This window comes from Bombyx mori, chromosome 9, assembly GCF_030269925.1.
Source record: "Bombyx mori chromosome 9, ASM3026992v2".
NCBI lineage: Eukaryota > Metazoa > Arthropoda > Insecta > Lepidoptera > Bombycidae > Bombyx > Bombyx mori.
Genome location: NC_085115.1, coordinates 12,197,721 through 12,217,267, shown reverse-complemented (window position 1 = coordinate 12,217,267; position 19,547 = coordinate 12,197,721). Strand labels below are relative to the sequence as shown.

The 19,547-nt window shown below is 42.4% G+C and overlaps 1 protein-coding gene across 2 annotated transcripts in view; it reads left to right on the top strand.

Annotated features, from left to right (window-relative positions):
- The window catches only part of LOC101746401 (tubby-related protein 4), a 38,601-nt gene that overhangs the window by 6,826 nt on the left and 12,228 nt on the right, over window positions 1-19,547 (top strand). For both annotated transcript variants that reach the window (XM_038012833.2, XM_038012834.2), the window contains exons 2-6: window positions 1,129-1,293; window positions 4,007-4,189; window positions 16,483-16,656; window positions 16,954-17,215; window positions 18,988-19,088. In XM_038012833.2, coding sequence (XP_037868761.2) covers window positions 1,129-1,293; window positions 4,007-4,189; window positions 16,483-16,656; window positions 16,954-17,215; window positions 18,988-19,088 — 885 coding nt within the window. The remainder of the gene's footprint in view (window positions 1-1,128; window positions 1,294-4,006; window positions 4,190-16,482; window positions 16,657-16,953; window positions 17,216-18,987; window positions 19,089-19,547) is intronic.

Here is a 19,547-nt window from a genome sequence, read left to right as displayed (position 1 = left end):
TTTCCCTCAATGCTGAGGATCGTGACTGTATGTCAATCTTCTCCACTCGGTCCGGTTCTGCGCCATATGTACCGCTCCCCATATCTGGCCTCCAGTCACCTCCTTGAGTTGGTCAACCCATCTAGCTGGCGCTCTTCCTCTAGCGCGCTTCCCCTCCATCTGTCCGAGAATTGTGTGTTTCTCCAGGCTGTGCAATGAGGATCGCATTATGTGCCCAAAGAAACTCCGGATCCTTTCCTGGCACATAGTCAGCAGGCGCTTGGTGACCTTCAACTCTTCGAGGATGGAGACATTGGTTCTCATAGCTGTCCAAGGAATGCGTAGCAGCTTTCTCCAGCAATACATTTCAAACGCCTCAATCTTTTTGCGTTCCTTTTTCCTGAGACACCAATATGTATTATTTCTAGTTACAAAAATTAAAAAAAATACTAAACTATTAGGTAGAAAAATATATACCTATATATTATCCTTGTGCTACAAAACACAAATGAATAAGATTCGCAAAATAGTTCTGAAATGGCGACAGATTAGCGGTTCTTGAAAATGAGAGAAATCAGAACGATTTTCCTCTTTTCTAGACCTGTTGATTACGCAACATATTGAGTAATTGGCATTGGTAAAGACTTTAGTAATTGGTCGCCGGCTGACGGATTAATAGGCGGGCGACGAGTCGCGTAATATTTTACTGATTGGCAATTTCGACTTCTATCTCCGGTCTTTCAGACAGGATACATTTCATAACGTCCCCTTAATCGAACAAGCTTCCTGTTCGAATGGGAGTTTGTAAACAACTTGTGCAATGTAGCGTGCAACATATGCCTTATCGCTTTAAAAAAAAACATCTAGTTCGAAATGCGTTCATAATATTTCGAACAGTTTTGAAGTGATCATGAATTAATTTAATAATTATAATTAAAGTTACTTTTACTGTTTAATCTCACGTTTTTTATTGTCATTTTATTTAAGCATGACCGTCAACCATAATTATACGGTTAAGGGGCTATAATTATGTTTATAATTCGCGAAAACCGAATAAAATATTAATTGAGGAATCCTAAGTTATTCGAGATATAATGAATGAAATTGTTAAAGTAAATGAAATATCCTAATATATAATTTTTTTAACAGGAAGAGGGATGGAAACTGAACCGTAATAATTACTATCAAGAAGGCTGGCTGGCTACAGGCAACGTGCGCGGTGTTGTTGGAGTCACGTTCACATCATCACACTCACGACGACCGCATGAACTTCCTCTACGGACCAATTACAATCTACGGGGACACAGATCAGACGTGAGATGTCAATAATAAAAACAAAAGATAATCTTTACCGAGCATCTTAGGTCTCCAGTAAATCAAACACTAAAGGGAGGAATAATTTTGAATTGAACTTTTACTCTATACTCATGAATTCTGCGCACATGTTTCTAATTAATTTTGCTTTAATTAAACCTAAGCGTCATTGTGTCATCTGATCAAAACTCGTAAAGTTCCACTATTAAACACGAAGTGAATTTTTTTAAAGAATTTTTAAAAAACTTGACAATAAACACCCAACACATCTTAGTTAAGAAAGAACGCGAACTTAGCCCTTTAATTCCCATAATCTTTACAAAATCTTATAATACTAAAATTCGTACAGCTCAACCTTTGTATAGTCTATAATCTACCCTAGATCGTTAAAAGACATATCTCAAAGACAAAATATTCTGTAAACAGAATATAATGCTCTGATTGCTTATATTATGTATGTATATAGTATTTTACTATGCTGTTATTTTCTTTTCTTTGAAGTCATTGGTTTTGTTTCATCGATCCTTTGACAAGAACTAGTTGTTTCTTTCGATACGATCGCATTTCGCCATATCTGATTGAATATCAGTTTTATACGCATGTTTTTTTTCTGCCTTCTACAACAATCATACTTATATAAAACATTTCCAAATCGGAGGGCCCTAAATTACGAGCTCTACCACTTTAGGTATTTGATTTCTTGCCAACATTGATATCTTGCCAATTTGTCAATACGACTATTCATACATACTATATAGGTCTATGTTCATACATAATCCGGCCAACGTTTCAAAGACATTGCGCCCTTCAACATGTTATAGGTATAATGTGAAACTTTGTTTCTTTGCTATTCTCGTCGAGACCTTTTTTATTGATGATAGGATGTCTTGTGAGTCCGCACGGTTAGGTACTACCACCCTGCCTATTTCTGCCGTGAACCAGTTATGCGTTTCGGTTTGATGGGCGGGGCAGCCGTTGTATTGTTAAAAGTGAGACTTTTTAACTCGTGTCTCAAGGTGGTTGACGGCATTTACTTTGTAGATGTCTATGGGCTCCGCTAACCACTTAATACCAGGTGGGCCGTGAGCTCGTCCACGCTTCTAAGCAATAAAAAGTAAAAAAACCTAATGGCAACTTCAGTGCTTTATAATCTTCGTAGTCGTTTTTATTGCGCTGAGTTGTGAACGAGCTCACGGCCCCCCATGTGTTTTTTTTATAGCTTCGATCAGTGAACGATCTCATAGCCCACCGAGTATTAAATGGTTACCGAAGCCCATAGATATCTACAACGTAAATGCCGCCACCCACCTTGGGACATGAGTTCTAAGGTCTCGATTTTAAAATTACAACGACTGCCCCGGTATTCAAACTGAAACGCATTACTGCTTCACGGCAGAAATAGGAAGGGTGCTTACCCGTGCGGACTCACAATACGTCCTATCACCAGTTTATAGTACCATTCAAATCATAACACATTCCTGCTTCGCTCTACGAAATAGGATAGTGGTATCCAGCCATACCAACAAGTCAGAGCTTACAATACGTCATACCAACCAGTTATCTGTATTTGTAACTTTTAGCATCAATTAAAGCAATTTCAAAACGACACGAGAGACAGAGAATGTTAATTTAAGGTAGACGACGGTATTTAAGATTTTATTAACAGCAACAGCGTGTACGTGCGAAAACGTGTTTAATTACTTACTGGCTGAATATCCTAGCTCGTAATTCAGACGCTGTCACGTGCAATTACTTCTGTTTGTTATGGGTATTGTGAAACGTGATTAGAATCTAGACAATTCCAATGGTTGAGAACGAACTCTAAACTTGCCTTTGTCTAGTTTTTGTTTTCTTCATTATCTTTTCATTACCTTCCGTTGAATTAGTAGAGATATCAGAATAAATAAGAAAATTAACGATAACGATGAAGTTTTGATAAACTTTGACTTGGTTTCATAAATAACATGAATATATAATTATACATTTTTAGGAAAACTTTACGTCTGTTTATGACATAAATAAACACGTTCCTTTTTGATTAATGGACCAAAAATCACGACCCAGATAGTCTCAAGCTGTTTGAAGAACTTCTAAGTTGAATAGTGTGAGATATAATTAATTACTACATACTTCAGATCAGATCGCATGATTACTTAAACAAGAAACTTGGATAATGAGCCACACTTTATGGGTATAATATCTGATCTCTCAATCGCAAAAGCTCTCAATAGTACCTACCTCTCTCTACAGAATTTAGGTGCAAATAGTGAAAATTACGTCGTAGATTATTAATATTTGAAGCAAATACAAGCCCCACCCGATTAAGGATGTCTTTATACACATGTACATGGTATCTACAAAATATTCCTTCAAGTCCCTAGTCGTAAATCGACATAACAATCTCACCAAAAGGCGACACATTCCGACTGTTTCATTTAAGTGGATGTAACTCACTCTGAGCACCGAATATGTGCACATCTGGTATCTCGTAATGATTTATGTATCCTGGGAATATATTATAAGACCACAGGACTTAGTCTACAATAAAATTGTTGTCTCTGATGTATTTACAGTTTTTCTTTCGTTATTGTTAAGTGCATACTTTCCTACAAACTTTCATGTTTTTCCAAATTGTCTATTAGTAATTTAGATGAGTCAATATTTAAAAATAAATTAAATTAATAAAAAAATAAGTAAAATTTTCACTAATCAGGTAATATTAGTTAAATGGAATGAACCGTACCAGAAGTTGGCGTCGTGCGACAGTTCCGGAGTGATATTTGTGTGGATCAAATATGAAGGCCGTTGGAGCATTGAGCTCATCAATGACAGAAGTACGCCGGTCACCCATTTCTCTTGGTCTCATGATGGAAGAATGGCGCTTATTTGTTACCAGGTTAGATGTTAATGTTTTCTTTAGAAGTTTGTAGAGTCAGTGATCAATTACGAAAACTTAAAATTCTTTTTTATTTATTCAATCTACAATAAGTAACACAACAGTACAGTGTTAGTTATTATCTTTCTTTTTCATCCGTTAAGGTTATAAATGGGAGGAATTACCTATTATGTGTTCCGTTTGACGTCCGAAGTCCATTATGAGAGTACATCGTATGATTTCCACTGCAGGTCGCTAAATTTGACTACTTCCGTTTCCTAAGTCCCATCTACAGCGCCCTCTATAACGTCTGGAACCGAACCAACAAGCAAAGACAAGCCGCCATATTTGTCATTGTTGCGTCGTTTTTTCCCACGTGCAGTCGTTAATATTTTAAGAAGTTAGTAATTTAAAATGTTATAAGCAACTTTCGAGATTTGAAGTAGAAAGTTTGTTTCAAACAAGTGTTATGATTATCTTCCGTTTCGTGAAACCTCCAAGGCTCTACAATGAGTGACGAGGTTATCGCGCCTTTCAAAGTAAAAATTAAGTGAGGATAGTTCTTCGATTTCTTCGGATATTTCTTCGGGTTCGTCGGAAAATAAAGACTAGGGACCAGCAAGAAAACTTCGAAAAAGTGACTGGTCGCGAGATCTGAATAAAAGGTTTGACTTACTGTCGCAATAATGGGTGAGTCATGTGAATAATATTTTAACTTCGAATCATGCTATTGCTGGTCGTGCACCAGTGGTCCCGCCTTTACACTTGCAAATACCAACATCTTATAATAATAATGTCTGATCTGGTTTCAACTTCCAATCGAAATTAGACAACGACGAATAGTTTTTACGTCTGCCACCAGACCGTCCGTTACCAGAAGCGGGTAGGTTTTGAAATTTGAGCATTTCTATAAAAGAACCAGATATGCAAAGATTTGACTAGCCGACTTGGAACGCGGTGCAGTATTCGGAGGTTCAAAAAAAAAAAACAAAAAAAAAAAAATGTTTTCCTGCGTTATCTAATGCTTTTTTGGCACAGAACGAATGCGTTATGCTGCCATACAAAACCTTGCCGACGGGTCAAATTCAGAGAATGTTCAGCTTAATACTTCCGCCTTTTACGAAAAGTTTAAACCGCTATTCGGTAACGATTTCGCCTATAAAAGTTTCTAACGATATCCTTCAAATAATTTTCGGTAAGCGAGCCGAGGTTATACGATAGCGTCGTAGATACCTCATAAAGAAATTAAAGGATAGATATGTCAGGGAAGATATAGAGAAAATATCTTCTTCTTGTGATTATATGTTTAACCCCAACTTATTATTGGCATATATACAGAAAATTGGTGGTATTGATAAATTACAAAAGCGGCACCGTCTGCTACTCGCATCCGGCCCGCATCGCCGGAACCCTCGGCTTGTACTGCCAATGCAAAGCCATGTCGAGGTAGGCCACATTCCAATACATCTAAAGAGGCCGAAAACAGATATTCTGAGCGATGCTGTCTAAATAATTCCTCAGCAAGAAAAACGGGGGGAGGGGGGAACAAGTACAAAGTGGAACGAAAATCAGGAAATAAAAATAAATTACTCAACAGTATTTTCAGGCGGATGTTTAAGACTCTATCGAAACACCTGGACTCGATCCACCAAACGTAATATTGAAATTAATAATAACTTGATGTCAATCAAAATCCAAAATTTAATTCAATAGAGCTTTAGAACCCGCACCCCCGACACCGTCTTTCAGATTTCCTCTTTTCATACTTCCCAAGACCAATAAAAAATCGAACAATTTTCAACCTCAAGGCATTGAACAAGTACATGAAACAGTCTTTTTCACCTTTTCCACCATCGAGTTCCTAAGTTTTATAACAGATTGGAATGTCAAACTGGATTTGAGCCAGGCCTATTATCATCTATCAATGACGTTTCTCGGGATCAGTTATCAGGGTCGTCTACTTCAGATGATATGTCTGCCATTCGGCTTAGCTGCACCACCGCGGATTTTTGCTTCAGTGACAAACTAAATAGCCGAAATACTTCGCCAGAAGGGTCTGCGACTAGTGGTTATGTGCTTGTACACCAGGGCAGAACATCTCCCGCCATCGGAGCAAAGCTTATCCATATTATCTGGAACCACTGCGTTCATTGACAGTGCGTTTCCAGAGGTCTTTTTTGCCACGTACCAGCTGGCTATGGAATGAGCTCCCTCCACGGTGTTTCCCGAGCGCTATGACATGTCCTTCTTCAAACGAGGCTTGTGGATAGAATTAAGCAGTAGGCAGCGGCTTAGCTCTGCCCCTGGCGTTGCTGAAGTCCATCGGCGACTGTAACTATTCACCTTCAGGTGGGCCGTATGCTCGTCTGCCTACAAGAGCAAAAGACTTGTTGAAATCTCAAGTAACTATACTGAGACCTTAGAACTCATACCTCAAGGTGGGTGGCGGCATTTACGCTGTAGATGTCTATGGCCTCCAGTAACCACTTAACACCAGGTAAGCTGTAAACTCGTCCACCCATCTAAGTAACCGGTTATGACACTGACGAGCTTGATAGACTTTCTGGGAATCTTATGGGACACCAAATCCAAGACAAAGTCCCTGCCCAAGAATTTGCTCGTGCGACTTACTGCCGGCGGTTGGAACCTAAAGCAGGCGCAAAGCCTCTTAGGATATCTCAACTTTGCGACTTTCATCACCCAACGGGGAAAGTTGCTTTGCTGAGTCCTTGCAGTACCACAGCAACAAGCTCAGGAGGTATCCTCATTTACCAAAGCAGTATTCGGACGAGGTACGTACAGAGCTGGATTGGTGGTTAGAGAAAGTCAGTCAGAGCACACCAATTCATCCACAGAGAATGGCCACGAACCACGTCATCACCGACGCGTCGGACATTCAGTGGGGAGCCCTTGTAAACAACAGAACAGAATTTTCCTACATAAAGAACGAGGGAGGAACCCGGTCACGATAATTGCTAGATCTGACTGGAAAATTGCTTAACTTAATAGACCACCTCAAAGTTGTACTTCTCCCTCACCACCTACCGGGACTGTACAACACTGAAGCCGATCACCTCTTACGCAATCGCGGCGGCTTGGAGTGGTATCTCGCAGAAAAAGCAACTACTAGGCTATTCAGCCTGTGGGGAACTTGTTCGCGTCTCGGACCGCTCATGGATAAAAAAAAAAAAAAAAAAAAAACTATGTTTACCTCTTGTGAGTCCGCGCGAGTAGGTATTTTGCCCTGAAGCAGTGGTGCGTCTCGGTTTGAAAGGTGGGGCAGCCGTTGTAACTATACTTGAGACCTTAGATCTTATATCTCAAGGTGGGTGGCGCATTTACGTTCTAGACGTCTATGGGCTCCAGTGACCACTTAATACCAGGTGAGCTGTGAGCTCGTCCACCCATCAAAGCAAAACTCGAACGCCTGCCTCTACAACGCGTTCAGCAGATCTTGGCATTACTGACTAGCATGGCCGTTTCCGCCGCTCAGTCTGATATCCAGAGTGCTGGACCACCTCAACTCAACCTCAGGTCGGTACATACTAGTGGTACCCAAGTGCAAGAAGCCCCTGTGGAGGCCAGACCTGAAATCACCTGCTCTCAAGCGACTCGAGAAGCTCAGAGATCTGAACATCACTGGTGGACACTGACAATGCTACCGCCAGGCTGTCAGCAATCTACACCTGGAAGCTTGGTTCATTTTGGGTGGGACACGCTGACAGGGACATGGACATCGGCAGGAGAGAGTCTACGATAAGAACATACGCCCCTATTTGGAATAAGGGGTAAGGTTTTGTCAAGAAAATGTATTAATTCTCGTGTACCCGAATTGGAAAATGTAGCTAGATTTCTCTGTTATCTGTATTTATCTCATGGTCTCTCCTACCGGACCATTCTAGTTTATAAGTCTGTTATATAGCGTCCGTTTGTGAAACTCTATCGGATATAAAAAATAGCTTCGAGCCCGACATTGAAACATACTGAAATCTATTTCCTTGACAAAGCCTGCACCTTCTAAATTACTGATATTTGGGTCGAAAACTAATTGATCTTCACACCAACAGTCCAGTTGGACATTCGTGGCTGCTCCTGACCAATTGATCATCGATGCAGTATACTGGCTACGCAATCTAGTGAATATGACACAGCAAACCAGTGGGAATATTTAATCTATTCTTAGCAACTAAAGGCTCCACTAAGCCAGCTACTGCAGCGAGGATTAGTAGTTGGGTAAAAAGTCTTTTTAGGAGACTCAGGTATTCAGGCCTCAGTTGGAAGCTGTAGAGCGGTGGTGAAAACTTTAAACTGGGTAGGAGATTACCAAATTAATGATATTTCAGCTAAAGATAACTGACAACATGAGCATACTTTTAGAAAGTTCTATCAAAAACTTATTATTAATGCATCAAACACTGATATAAATTCTGAGAAATCTTTCTCAGTATTTTCGTCCTAAATCTTATTAGGTCGATTTGAATTAAGTGGGTAATATTATACGGTTACCTTCAATTAATTTAAATTACGTGCTTAATTTAAGCTTTGCTTAATTAAACACAATAAGTCACATTGTTGCTTTTTAATAAAGATTATTTTATTTCAAATACAAGCCACCAGGAGATAACAAACAGTCTCTCATAATGGACTTCGGACGTCAAACGGAACACATAATATAGAAATTTTACCTTCCAATAAAATTTGTATTATGTTTCCTAAGACGTCCGAAGTCCAGATAATGTCTTCCTGGGGCTACATCCATCATTATGAGCCGAACAATGACAAATATGGCGGCTTGTCTTTGCTTGTTGGTTCGGTTCCAGACGTTATAGAGGGCGCTGTAGATGGGACTTAGGAAACGGAAGTAGTCAAATTTAGCGACCTGCAGTGGAAATCATACGATGTACTCTCATAATGGACTTCGGACGTCTTAGGAAACATAATACAAATTTTATCATTCCGATAGAGGCACCCGTCACGTGCGGACGTGCCCATCGACCACTCGATCGCCCGGCCTTTGTTCGCCCGGCTTTTGTTAGCCCGGCCATTGTTCGCGCGGCCTGTGTTCGTGGTACATCTGCCGACCAAGTGTTTTTTCCTGGAAGTTTTTATTTGTTTTGTTTCCTTTTGTTATTTCTGTGTTCGTGGTACATCTGCCGACAAACTGCTTTCCTGGAAGTGTTTAATTGTTTTGTTTCTTTTTGTTATTTCCGTTTTGTTGTGTTTTTTCTTTGTCCTGTAGTAATCGTGCCGCATCGCCACCTGTGTTCAATAGAACCGCTCAGGTCCGAGAAGTTGGGGCCTCGCCGCAGGGCGAGTGTCTTCAAGACCCGGGGCCGCCCCACCTGGGCACTCAGCGATCATGGACGCTGTGTTCGCGGAATTCCTCCGACTTCATCATCCACAGCTCGCCTCAGAGTTTCTGGCTTTCAAGGCCAATCACACTGCGAGCTCTCTCGAAGACTCCGCCGTGCTCGCTGCTCCTGCGTCGCCTGTACCTGCGTGCAAAGCTTCTACATCGAGCACCGCAACCTCCGTCGTGCCTGCCGTTCCCGCGTCGCCTATACTGGCGAGTAAAACTGCTGCGTCGTCCGCCGTGGCCACCGTTCCAGCTGTGCGATCATCCGCGGCCTCCGTCGTGCCCTCCAAAACACCTGCTCGTAGGTCACCGGCGTCCGCCTCCTCGTCCTCCGACTCTGACTCGGAGATGGAGGTCGACCTCGCCCCCGCCTCATCGACGGATGGATTTACCCTGGTACAAAAGGGTAAGAAGCGTGCCGCGGAGTCTCGAGCTCCCGCGGCCGCTAAAATTAGCAAAGCCGCGAACGCGTCGCGCCCCCGCCCCCAGACTCCCGTTGCGCCTCCAGCCCGTGCCAGTCCGTCGCCGCGTCCGGTGGCACAATATAAAACCCAGTCCCCTCCTCCGGTAATCCTTCAAGAGAAGGCAGCTTGGGATCGAGTTTCCCTGGCCCTTAAGGCCAAAAATATCAATTTCATGAATGCCCGTAACCTCGCGAACGGCATCCAAATAAAGGTGCATTCATCTGATGACCATAGGGCCCTCACCTCTTACCTCCGTAAGGAGCGTATAAGCTTCCACACTTATACGCTTCAGGAGGAGCGCGAACTCCGCGTTGTAATACGCGGAATCCCTAAAGAGTTAGATGTAGAGCTCGTAAAAGCCGACCTGTTAGAACAAGGCCTACCAGTGAATTCTGTGCACCGTATGCACACCGGTCGCGGTAGGGAGCCATATAATATGGTTCTAGTCGCTCTCCAGCCTACCCCCGAGGGTAAGAAAATCTTTAACACACAGACCGTCTGTAGGCTCTCTGGTATCGCTGTCGAAGCCCCCCATAAAAAAGGCACTCCTAGCCAGTGCCATAACTGTCAATTGTATGGGCACTCTTCCCGTAACTGTCACGCGCGCCCCCGATGCGTCAAATGTTTAGGCGATCACGCCACGGCCCTATGCACTCGCGATCAAAAAACCGCGACGGAACCGCCTAGCTGCGTCCTGTGTCGCACAAAGGGTCACCCCGCAAATTACCGCGGATGCCCCCGAGCCCCGAAAATAAATCGCCGCGTCGCCCGCCAAAACCGCCTCCGAGCTTCCGGCCCAGACATCAAAGCCTCGGCACCCTCTGCGTCGCAGGCTAAGCCAGCGTTCGTTCCGGCGGCGGTGCCCAGTGTCTCGGCCTGGGCGAAACCGCTGCCGTACACGAACACGGCTACAACTCCCTCCTCCGCGATTCGTCCTGCCCCCGCGACTCGTCCCTCTCCCGCGACTTGCCCTCCGACCTCGTCCGAAAATCTCGCTTTAGCGATCGACTTCTTTCAGTCGATCAACTTTGAGCGCGTTAACGCTTTGGGCGACGCCATTCGCGCTGCCTCCACTGCACAACACTTTATCGCCGTTGTGCAGGAATACGCCGACGTATACGCGTCATTAAATACGTACGTCCTCCCCTCACTCCGCCGGTAATCAATGGCGTATATAAGTAGAATAAAGCCCCTATCCGTGACGATAGGATTTTTTAACGCTTACGGTCTCGCAAATCAACGTGATCAGGTTTCTGACTTTTTGCGTGACCATCAAATTGATATCTTTTTAGTGCAGGAGACCCTACTTAAGCCCGCGCGCCGTGACCCTAAAATCGCGAACTATAACATGGTCAGGAACGACAGGCTCTCTGCCCGTGGTGGTGGTACCGTCATTTACTATAGAAGAGCCCTGCATTGCGTCCCGCTCGATCCTCCCGCGCTCGCTAATATCGAAGCATCAGTGTGCCGAATCTCACTGACGGGACACGCGCCGATCGTTATCGCGTCCGTTTATCTTCCACCGGATAAGATCGTTCTAAGCAGTGATATCGAGGCGCTGCTCGGTATGGGGAGCTCTGTCATTCTGGCGGGCGACCTAAATTGTAAACACATCAGGTGGAACTCACACACCACAACCCCGAATGGCAGGCGGCTTGACGCGTTAGTCGATGATCTCGCCTTCGATATCGTCGCTCCGTTAACCCCGACTCACTACCCGCTAAATATCGCGCATCGCCCGGATATACTCGACATAGCGTTATTAAAAAACGTAATTCTGCGCTTACACTCGATCGAAGTAGTTTCAGAGTTAGATTCAGACCACCGTCCCGTCGTTATGAAGCTCGGTCGCGCTCCCGATTCCGTTCCCGTCACGAGGACTGTGGTGGATTGGCACACGCTGGGCATCAGCCTGGCTGAATCTGATCCACCATCGCTCCCGTTTAACCCGGACTCTACCCCGTCTCCTCAGGATACCGCTGAAGCCATAGACATCTTAACATCACACATCACCTCGACATTAGATAGGTCATCGAAGCAAGTTCTGGCGGAGGACTTCCTTCACCGCTTCAAATTGCCCGACGATATTAGGGAACTCCTTAGAGCTAAGAACGCCTCAATCCGCGCATACGATAGGTATCCTACCGTGGAAAATCGTACTCGAATGCGTGCCCTACAACGCGACGTAAAGTCTCGCATCACCGAAGTCCGAGATGCCAGATGGTCTGATTTCTTAGAAGGACTCGCGCCCTCTCAAAGATCTTACTACCGCTTAGCTCGTACTCTCAAATCGGATACGGTAGTAGCTATGCCCCCCCTCGTAGGCCCCTCAGGCCGACTCGCGGCGTTCGATGATGATGAAAAAGCAGAGCTGCTGGCCGATACGTTGCAAGCCCAGTGCACGCCCAGCACTCAATCCGTGGACCCTGTTCATGTAGAATTAGTAGACAGTGAGGTAGAACGCAGAGCCTCCTTGCCACCCTCGGATGCGTTACCACCCGTCACCCCGATGGAAGTTAAAGACTTGATCAAAGACCTACGTCCTCGCAAGGCTCCCGGTTCCGACGGTATATCTAACCGCGTTATTAAACTTCTACCCGTCCAACTCATCGTGATGTTGGCATCTATTTTCAATGCCGCTATGGCGAACTGTATCTTTCCCGCGGTGTGGAAAGAAGCGGACGTTATCGGCATACATAAACCCGGTAAACCAAAAAATCATCCGACGAGTTACCGCCCGATTAGCCTCCTCATGTCTCTAGGCAAGCTGTATGAGCGTCTGCTCTACAAGCGCCTCAAAGATTTCGTCTCATCCAAGGGCATTCTCATCGATGAACAATTCGGATTCCGTACAAATCACTCATGCGTTCAACAGGTGCACCGCCTCACGGAGCACATTCTTGTGGGGCTTAATCGACCAAAACCATTATACACGGGAGCTCTCTTCTTCGACGTCGCAAAAGCGTTCGACAAAGTCTGGCACAACGGTTTGATTTTCAAACTATTCAACATGGGCGTGCCGGATAGTCTCGTGCTCATCATACGGGACTTCTTGTCGAACCGCTCTTTTCGATATCGAGTCGAGGGAACCCGCTCCTCCCCACGACCTCTCACAGCTGGAGTCCCGCAAGGCTCTGTCCTCTCACCCCTCCTATTTAGCTTATTCGTCAACGATATTCCCCGGTCGCCGCCGACCCATTTAGCTTTATTCGCCGACGACACGACTGTTTACTATTCTAGTAGAAATAAGTCCCTAATCGCGAAGAAGCTTCAGAGCGCAGCCCTAGCCCTAGGACAGTGGTTCCGAAAATGGCGCATAGACATCAACCCAGCGAAAAGTACTGCGGTGCTATTTCAGAGGGGAAGCTCCACACGGATTTCCTCCCGGATTAGGAGGAGGAATCTCACACCCCCGATTACTCTCTTTAGACAACCCATACCCTGGGCCAGGAAGGTCAAGTACCTGGGCGTTACCCTGGATGCATCGATGACATTCCGCCCGCATATAAAATCAGTCCGTGACCGTGCCGCGTTTATTCTCGGTAGACTCTACCCCATGATCTGTAAGCGGAGTAAAATGTCCCTTCGGAACAAGGTGACACTTTACAAAACTTGCATAAGGCCCGTCATGACTTACGCGAGTGTGGTGTTCGCTCACGCGGCCCGCACACACATAGACACCCTCCAATCCCTACAATCCCGCTTTTGCAGGTTAGCTGTCGGGGCTCCGTGGTTCGTGAGGAACGTTGACCTACACGACGACCTGGGCCTCGAATCAATACGGAAATACATGAAGTCAGCGTCGGAACGATACTTCGATAAGGCTATGCGTCATGATAATCGCCTTATCGTTGCCGCCGCTGACTACTCCCCGAATCCTGATCATGCAGGAGCCAGTCACCGTCGACGCCCTAGACACGTCCTTACGGATCCATCAGATCCAATAACCTTTGCATTAGATGCCTTCAGCTCTAATACTAGGGGCAGGCTTAGGGACCCCGGTAACCGTACTCGTCGAACTCGACAAAGAGGTCGACGTGCAACCTAACCCATGCATCAGCCCGCTGAGTTTCTCGCCGGATCTTCTCAGCGGGTCGCGATTCCGATCCGGTAGTAGATTCATTCGCGAAACAATTGCTCTTGAGTTGTTAGGTCTCCTTCGGAGGCGCTCGGGCAGTTGTTAGTAAATCCCACCCCTCTTGGCTGAGCCTTTGCTCGCCCACCTGTCCTGGTGAAACTGGAAAGGCCTTCGGGCCACCAGTAAACTTTCAATCATAAAAAAAAAAAAAAAAAAAAAAAAAAACAAATTTTATTGGAAGGTAAAATTTCTATATTATTTTAAGATTTCAATTTCTTTGCGATTTTAAAAACGTAAAAGCATAGATACCTAACATAGTTAACAAACAAAGTGTAGTCATAAATATGGTTATCAGAACCTATACTTTTGTAAAAATAATAGCATTTTAATTAATTTACTGCACGCAATATTATATTAGAGGCCGTGTAACAAATGAAGATTCAACCTACATCTTTTTATTATTAGCTATGACTTGAGCAAAGCTACTTACTAAGTTAATGAGTATACAACGTTCATTTTTATAACAATGTTTACAAATTTATTAGGGAAAATGATTAATTACGGAAAAAAAAAATTCCCTCCTCCATTACGTGCCAACCATTACGTAAATATTCGCTATTACATAGAAAATATACTGTTTACTTATAGTTTACCAAACATTTTTATTAAGATACTTCATCATGTAGAATCAAAATAATGTTTTTTTACTACCATCGAAATTACCATACTGCGTACGTTAACTCTAGGAATATACCTACATGCCATCGAATTGCAAAAACGCTCTGTAGTAGTAGGAGGAAATGGAAAGGTTAAATGAGATTACTGTGTGAAAACGCACTGTGGATAAGCACAATGAGTACGGTGATAAATTGTCGGTCGATACGATACAACGGAGACATTGACATCACTTCGAAAAACGGTAGTGCCTTGTGCCTTTGATATAACTATTGTCCATGAGCGACAGTGGGCTGTAGTCTTCTGCCTTCGACGACAGTAAAAATCCTCAGAGAAGTCCCCATAGAATATAGTTTGAAGAGTGGGGCAGCAGTTGTAGGTAACTATACGGAGACCTTAAAACTCATATCTCAAGGTGGGTGGTGCCATTTACGTTGTAGATGTCTATGAGCTCCAGTAACCACTTAAGATCAGGTGGGCTATGAGCTCATACACCCATATAAGCAATTAAAAAAATTTACAGTAGATCAATTTTAAGCATGTACGGGTCGCGTGACATCGGTGTTCGCAAGGTAGCGTTGCTTTATTCGTCAAGTGCTCAAAGGAACGGATGCCTGTGTAATATGACACTTCTGCAAACAATCTTCTTATATGTCAAGAGAGGTGCGCCCAAATCCGTGAAGACGAACGCATGTAGGTACATATTGTACCTACCGCTTTTTGGGTAAAAGGATGCGAATTGCGTGTATAATACTCATAATACGCGAGATAAAATTGTCTTAGATGTTATTCTAGTTAATTCAAAGAGTTTTCTTTCCGATCAGAATGTCAAATTCTAATCGAAAACGTTATGTAGATCTTCTAGAGAGGAACGGATACAAAAATATTTCATTTTTGCCAATCTTAATACTGAATTATGTAAATAACTATTTCCGAAATCACTTTTCTACGACGCAAATGGAACGATATTCATCGGAAAAATATATCCTCAATAATTTGACGAACTCATTGTAACCAGCATTCGGAGCTCAAATTCAATTTATTATAACATCAAGCGAAGAGAAGATCGCAGAATTTATTAACCGAAAGGGAATATTTCGAGAGGGATTCCAAGCTTATACAAAGGTGCTACTTCGTAGGATTGATGATCCGTTCTACGCTTCCAACGGAAAATTCTTATTCCGGCTTGAAGAATGAAAAAGTAATGGATTAAATTGCACCACTAAGCTTCAAGTGGTGGGGCGATTTACGAGCACACCACCAAATATACAGTAGTATCACAACTTAAATATGTATTTATCTTTGCTCGAAATGGGGCAAGCTCACAGCCGACCTGGTGTAGTTTGGTTATTGAGGGAATTTCGCAGCTCATCTCGAGATATAAAGTTAGTCTCAATTATATTTTGAAGCAGTTGTTTTACTCTTCAAACATGAGCGCATGACTTCTTAACGACTTGGATATAGGCAATATGTACGCCCTACTACTAAGAAATGAATCATTTCATCAAATTTATCGGTTTTGCGGTATCCATACTAAACTATTTTATTCCTTCATCGCGAAATTCATTTCTAAATACGTGCGAGGTCAAGGGTTATGCTTTCGGGCTTAAAAGCTAGAATTACCTTTTACCGTATTTACGTTTCGAGGTAGACCTTATTAATTTTGTGTTGTTATCTTTATAACCTTCTGAAGTTATAAAAATAATTATTGTTTTCTGTCATCTCATATCATTTTCTACAGGATGGGTTTGTGTTGGTCGGTTCTGTCGCCGGACAGAGATACTGGTCGTCAATGTTATCACTAGATGCGAGGATCACTAGCGGTTGTTGGACTCCTGACGATAACCAAGTGTATTTGGGCACCGCTTCTGCTCAGCTTGTCGTCATGGACGTTCATGGAGCAATGGTATCACAGGTAAGGGCTTGATGTTAAGACATCTGCATATCTTGAAGAAATAATATGATTTGAGGATATGACCGAAGTGATCGTGAGTGGTGAACGTCTTTCATTAACATCATCAGTGAAACCGCCAAGCTACTGTCTGACCATCAAAATTAAGTAACCTCTTAAATGTGAACTAAATACTCTAAAACAAAACTAAAAACTCCTGCAGAAAAATGACCTACTGTAAATATCGTGTACCTAACTATAAAATCATTACAAAATACAAGCTAAATGCAAAATGCAATCTTGAAATCAATGTAAACTAAGGTACAACTGGTCGCGGAAGGTGGCATTACGTCAATGGCATGGTCGTGTGAAAAATTTAAAATGGAAGAAGGAGAAGACGGTTCCGAGAACAACGGGGGTCACGTGTTAGCTGTTGCGCTTGGTAGTGGAGAGATCGTGCTTCTACGTGGACACGATGACGTTAGTCCAGTGAGGGTGCAGACTGGGATCCGGGGGAACACGCTCGCAATGGAATGGGCTAATTCAAAAGAACTCTTGGCAGTTGCCGGCACTTTGGGAGCTGGTAAGTTTTGACAGTTGAATCTAAAATATTTGCGTCGTGATATAATTTTTTTTCCCTACCTAATCTAATAGCTTTGAGAGGCTATTTCAGCGTAACCTTATCTAGTAGGTGAGCTCACGGGGCTCAAACCTGACGACGTTGCTAACACAAACCCTAGCAAGTGCAGTGCTTCGCAGAATCTACCACCGGATCGGAAACGCAGCCCACTGAGAAAATCCGGCAAGAAACTCAGTGCGCTGTGTCTGTGGGTTAATTCGCTCGTCGAGACCTTCATCGCAAGCGACGGGGTGATATAATAAGTTGTTCAACTACTACATATCAAAGTAGATGAACATACAACAAAGTGGTATTGTGTTCTTACAGTATTACGGAAATGAGAATTGTGTTTAATTTTCTTAATCGATCCATACTCGCTGACCTTGCTGTGATGTTAATATTATCTAATATAACACCAGGCAAGGTCTAAGGAGACCATAATACCCTGAGTGGAAATAAAACTAATCAGTAGATAATTTACGTTATGGCGTTATAACCTTTAGATAATTGTTTATGAATCAATGATTTGGTAATGTTACGTAAGTTTTATCTACCAAAATAACAGCGTGAAAACATTTATTTCCAATGGTAAAGAATCTGAATGTATTATAATAAGGCGTTTTACCCAAATATGTAATTTAATAGAGAAGTGTGAGAAATCGGATCCGTGAAAGGTTCTATTGCAACGGTTTGATAAACGAGCTGCGGTCTGGCCGCTTCTTTTCAATCTGTACAACAAAATTTACGATCTCCCATATTAATGGTCTCGCCGCGGCGCCGTGGCTCTATCGGTTTATATACGGCCATAAATGAAAAGCACCTCTTACAGTCCTACAGCAACATAGTATTACTTCCGATGTACGTAGCAACACCTCAGATCCAAATAGTAACAAGTGAGAAACAGTATTTCCTTAAATCGCAGACTATTAAAACTACTTTAACGCTTTTTTGACTCTACAATTCACCACGAAAACTGAAGTATTCGAAATGTGGGAAATAATAGAATGAAAAACTAAACTATAAAAGTCGTTTTAGTTGAATCAGAAACATGATATTGTAAGAATCTTTGGGAAATTAAATTGCTCAGTATAGTTTTCATGATACAAATTTCCTATTAATCAGGTGTAACAATGAAATTATATTTTACTATCAACTTGCTTCATTTTCTCATTCAGTATGTCGTCTCATTCAGTATTCAGTTAGTATTCAGTTCATTCAGTAGTCTCATTCAGTATTCACTTATCGTACTATTGAAGGAGTTTCAGACTCGTTACTCTTGAATTGAAAGATCATGTTAAATAAAATAATACCTACATAACGCCCTAACGCTCCCTCCTTGGGAAGGGTAATGATAATGTACTATAAGATTATACATTCGGAGATTTGTTATTATGTGTCTTGACTATTCGATTTTATAGACGGTACGGAAATTGCCGGGCACAAACTCTTAACATTTCTTCTCGTTTTTCATTATCTTGACTTCTACAATGTATAGATTTAATTTCATTTCCTTATCATGGATTACCTTTTCCGTAACCTGAATTTAAGTGGCTTTCGAGTGGCCGCATGAACCCAAATTTTGTACAAATGAGCCAAAAGTGTATTTATAATGAATAAATTCATTTTATTCCGAAGGGTTTCCAATAAAATTTAAAAGACCATATCAATCATTTAGTAAATATACCTGTCTATTCTAGTTTGATTGTGTTGGAGTCCAATATGTTTGATGTTCACAGATATTGATGATTCTGCCGACTCACCACCTTATAAGAACATAGTGAAGTTCTACTCAGACACGGGAGTGCTTATTTACACTGTACCGATTCCTTTTACGCAGGTAATTTTGGAACATAATATTTTCCCGAACAGAAAATTCTTTAAGCCTTTTTTATGACAGCACCATCAAAGTTACTTCTGAAATACGTAGATATAAATTTTTTAAGATAACTCTGAGAACCCTGGTTAGGAACAGCGACTTCCGGATTTTGCGGATACAGCGCATAAAATTTCAAAGCTATCCCACAACGAGAAATACGTATATGTTTCTAACTTACTTATTTCTAATTTCATAATAAGGTGTTACGATATAAAAAAAATTGAAACCACAGCGTATTAAATAAATTGTATTATTATGTAATCCATAACAGAAGTTAAAAAAAATGTTTTTTTAAGGTAAAAATATAGACTATCGATTGTTTAATTTAAACTCATACCCTTTTGAAACTTCATCAAATTTGCATGAAAGCAACTGTTTATTGTTTTGAAAAAATCAACACCCTTTTTATATATATACATT